The following is a 1,771-nucleotide window of genomic DNA, read 5'->3' on the forward strand; positions in this document are numbered from 1 at the left end:
GGAAAAGATCAGTTACCACTAAGGGTAGTACAGTACATGTGGGAGAGAGAACTGTGGTTCAAGAACCAAAATAAGTTTCCAATCCGGTATAAACTCCAGGAGTCAACACTTCAAGACTTGCCCATTTTGCAGCAACAACAGCCCAAGAACAATGCAAAGCCTTACCCTGCACAGGGCTTCAGCATCCTGGGAGTACCCAGCGTCTCAGAAACATCAAGAACACAACAGTAATCATGTACAACATTTTATTACAAAATTGTTAAAAAAGTAATACAATGCAATATACTACAAAATACAAGATCAGCTATTAAGCTACCTCCTTTGTTTTTACTTAGCTATAAAGAAACACCTGGCTATCAGTCACTGAATTTCAACAAAACCATTAAATATGCAGAAACATTCCACAACTTTTTCTTCTTTTTCTTTAAACCAAACAGTAGCAGCCCTCGGCTACTACTGACATTAAAAATAAAGGTCTCCCTACAAAGAACCACATTACCTATACACAATTCTGTACAGATTTTTATACTGAAGCTAACAATGAGCTGCACTTGAGTTCACATTCTTAGCAAAATATTGGATTTTGAGCATAAATCTTTACAGCAGGACATTCATTTATTCCTCATCCTCATCTTCTTCCTCCTCTTCATCATCATCTTCCTCCTCCTCCTCCTCCTCTTCTGGTTCTGCTGTCTTCTTAGATCCTGCAGGCCTACCTGGGCCCTTTTTTCCTGCGTCACTCTTGCTCTTGGCACGATATGCTGCAATATCCTGCAAGAAAAATGCTGTTCAGTTGCTGGCAATGTAACTCTGAAGACAAAGTCGTACTGCTTCAATAATTTAATACCACTATGCTGTGCAGATCAAGTACAGCCTGTGCAGAAAAGCAGGGTTTCAACCTCGGGACTTCCATGCTTGGACCTTTTGGCAAGAAAACGCGTGATGCAGACAGTTTTAAGAATTTTATGACCACAGGGCTTTGGAGTATGACTGTGTATTTTACCAAGTAGGTGACCCGTTTTCTTGAAGTAAACTATCTTACTGGTAAAATCTCTAGACATGTAAAAACCACATCCAGGTTCACTGTGAGGCTGCCAGATACCTCCCACGCCATATCTTTCCATGCATTCTGAAGCCTGACAAAGTTCGATGTAAAAATTTAGAATTATGAACCATATATGGTTTAGGTACAAAACAGAGGTCACACATTTACAGTGACCTCTACAACTTCAGCCATTATTTTATCACTCTCACAGTACCTTTTCATATTTCTCCTTTAGTTTTGCAGCCTTCTGTTCATATGGCTGTTTATCTTTGGCCGACTGTTCCGACCACATTTCTCCTAATTTCTTCGCTGTATCTCCAATAGACAAGCCAGGATGATCGTTTTTGATTTTTGGACGGTGTTCAGAACAGAAAAGGAAGAACGCAGATCTAAAATGAGAGAAAGTGATTAAAATTATGTATCAGACTATCAGAACTGATACTTTGGTGGGGAGGATGGGGTGGTAGTAGAAACACTCACGGTGGTCTTTTAGGAGCGTTGGGGTCCTTCTTCTTTCCCTTCTTCTCACCTTTGGGAGGAACATAGTTTTTCATCTCCCTGTCATAACGAGCTTTGTCTCCTTTAGCCATTTCTTCAAACTTTCCTTTTTCCTTGCTAGACATTGTCTGCAGGCACACGGAGGGGAAAGCAGAAGAGCCCGTATCAGATAAAGCGCCCGGTGACCCACTAACGTCTAAGAAGCAGCAGCTGCCAGCAGGGATCTTC

General features: G+C 41.2%; 1 protein-coding gene across 1 annotated transcript; it reads right to left on the bottom strand.

The window, feature by feature from the left end:
• Positions 1-233: 233 nt before the first annotated feature.
• On the bottom strand, positions 234-1,671 carry LOC104625642 (high mobility group protein B2; the record flags this gene model as incomplete). Its single annotated transcript, XM_010293322.1, has 3 exons — positions 234-771; positions 1,260-1,434; positions 1,526-1,671. Coding segments are annotated over 3 exons (477 nt in total), but the record flags the coding sequence as incomplete, so codon positions are not given.
• Between the last annotated feature and the right edge of the window lie 100 nt (positions 1,672-1,771).

Source organism: Phaethon lepturus, unplaced genomic scaffold (assembly GCF_000687285.1).
Source record: "Phaethon lepturus isolate BGI_N335 unplaced genomic scaffold, ASM68728v1 scaffold52738, whole genome shotgun sequence".
Lineage (NCBI taxonomy): Eukaryota > Metazoa > Chordata > Aves > Phaethontiformes > Phaethontidae > Phaethon > Phaethon lepturus.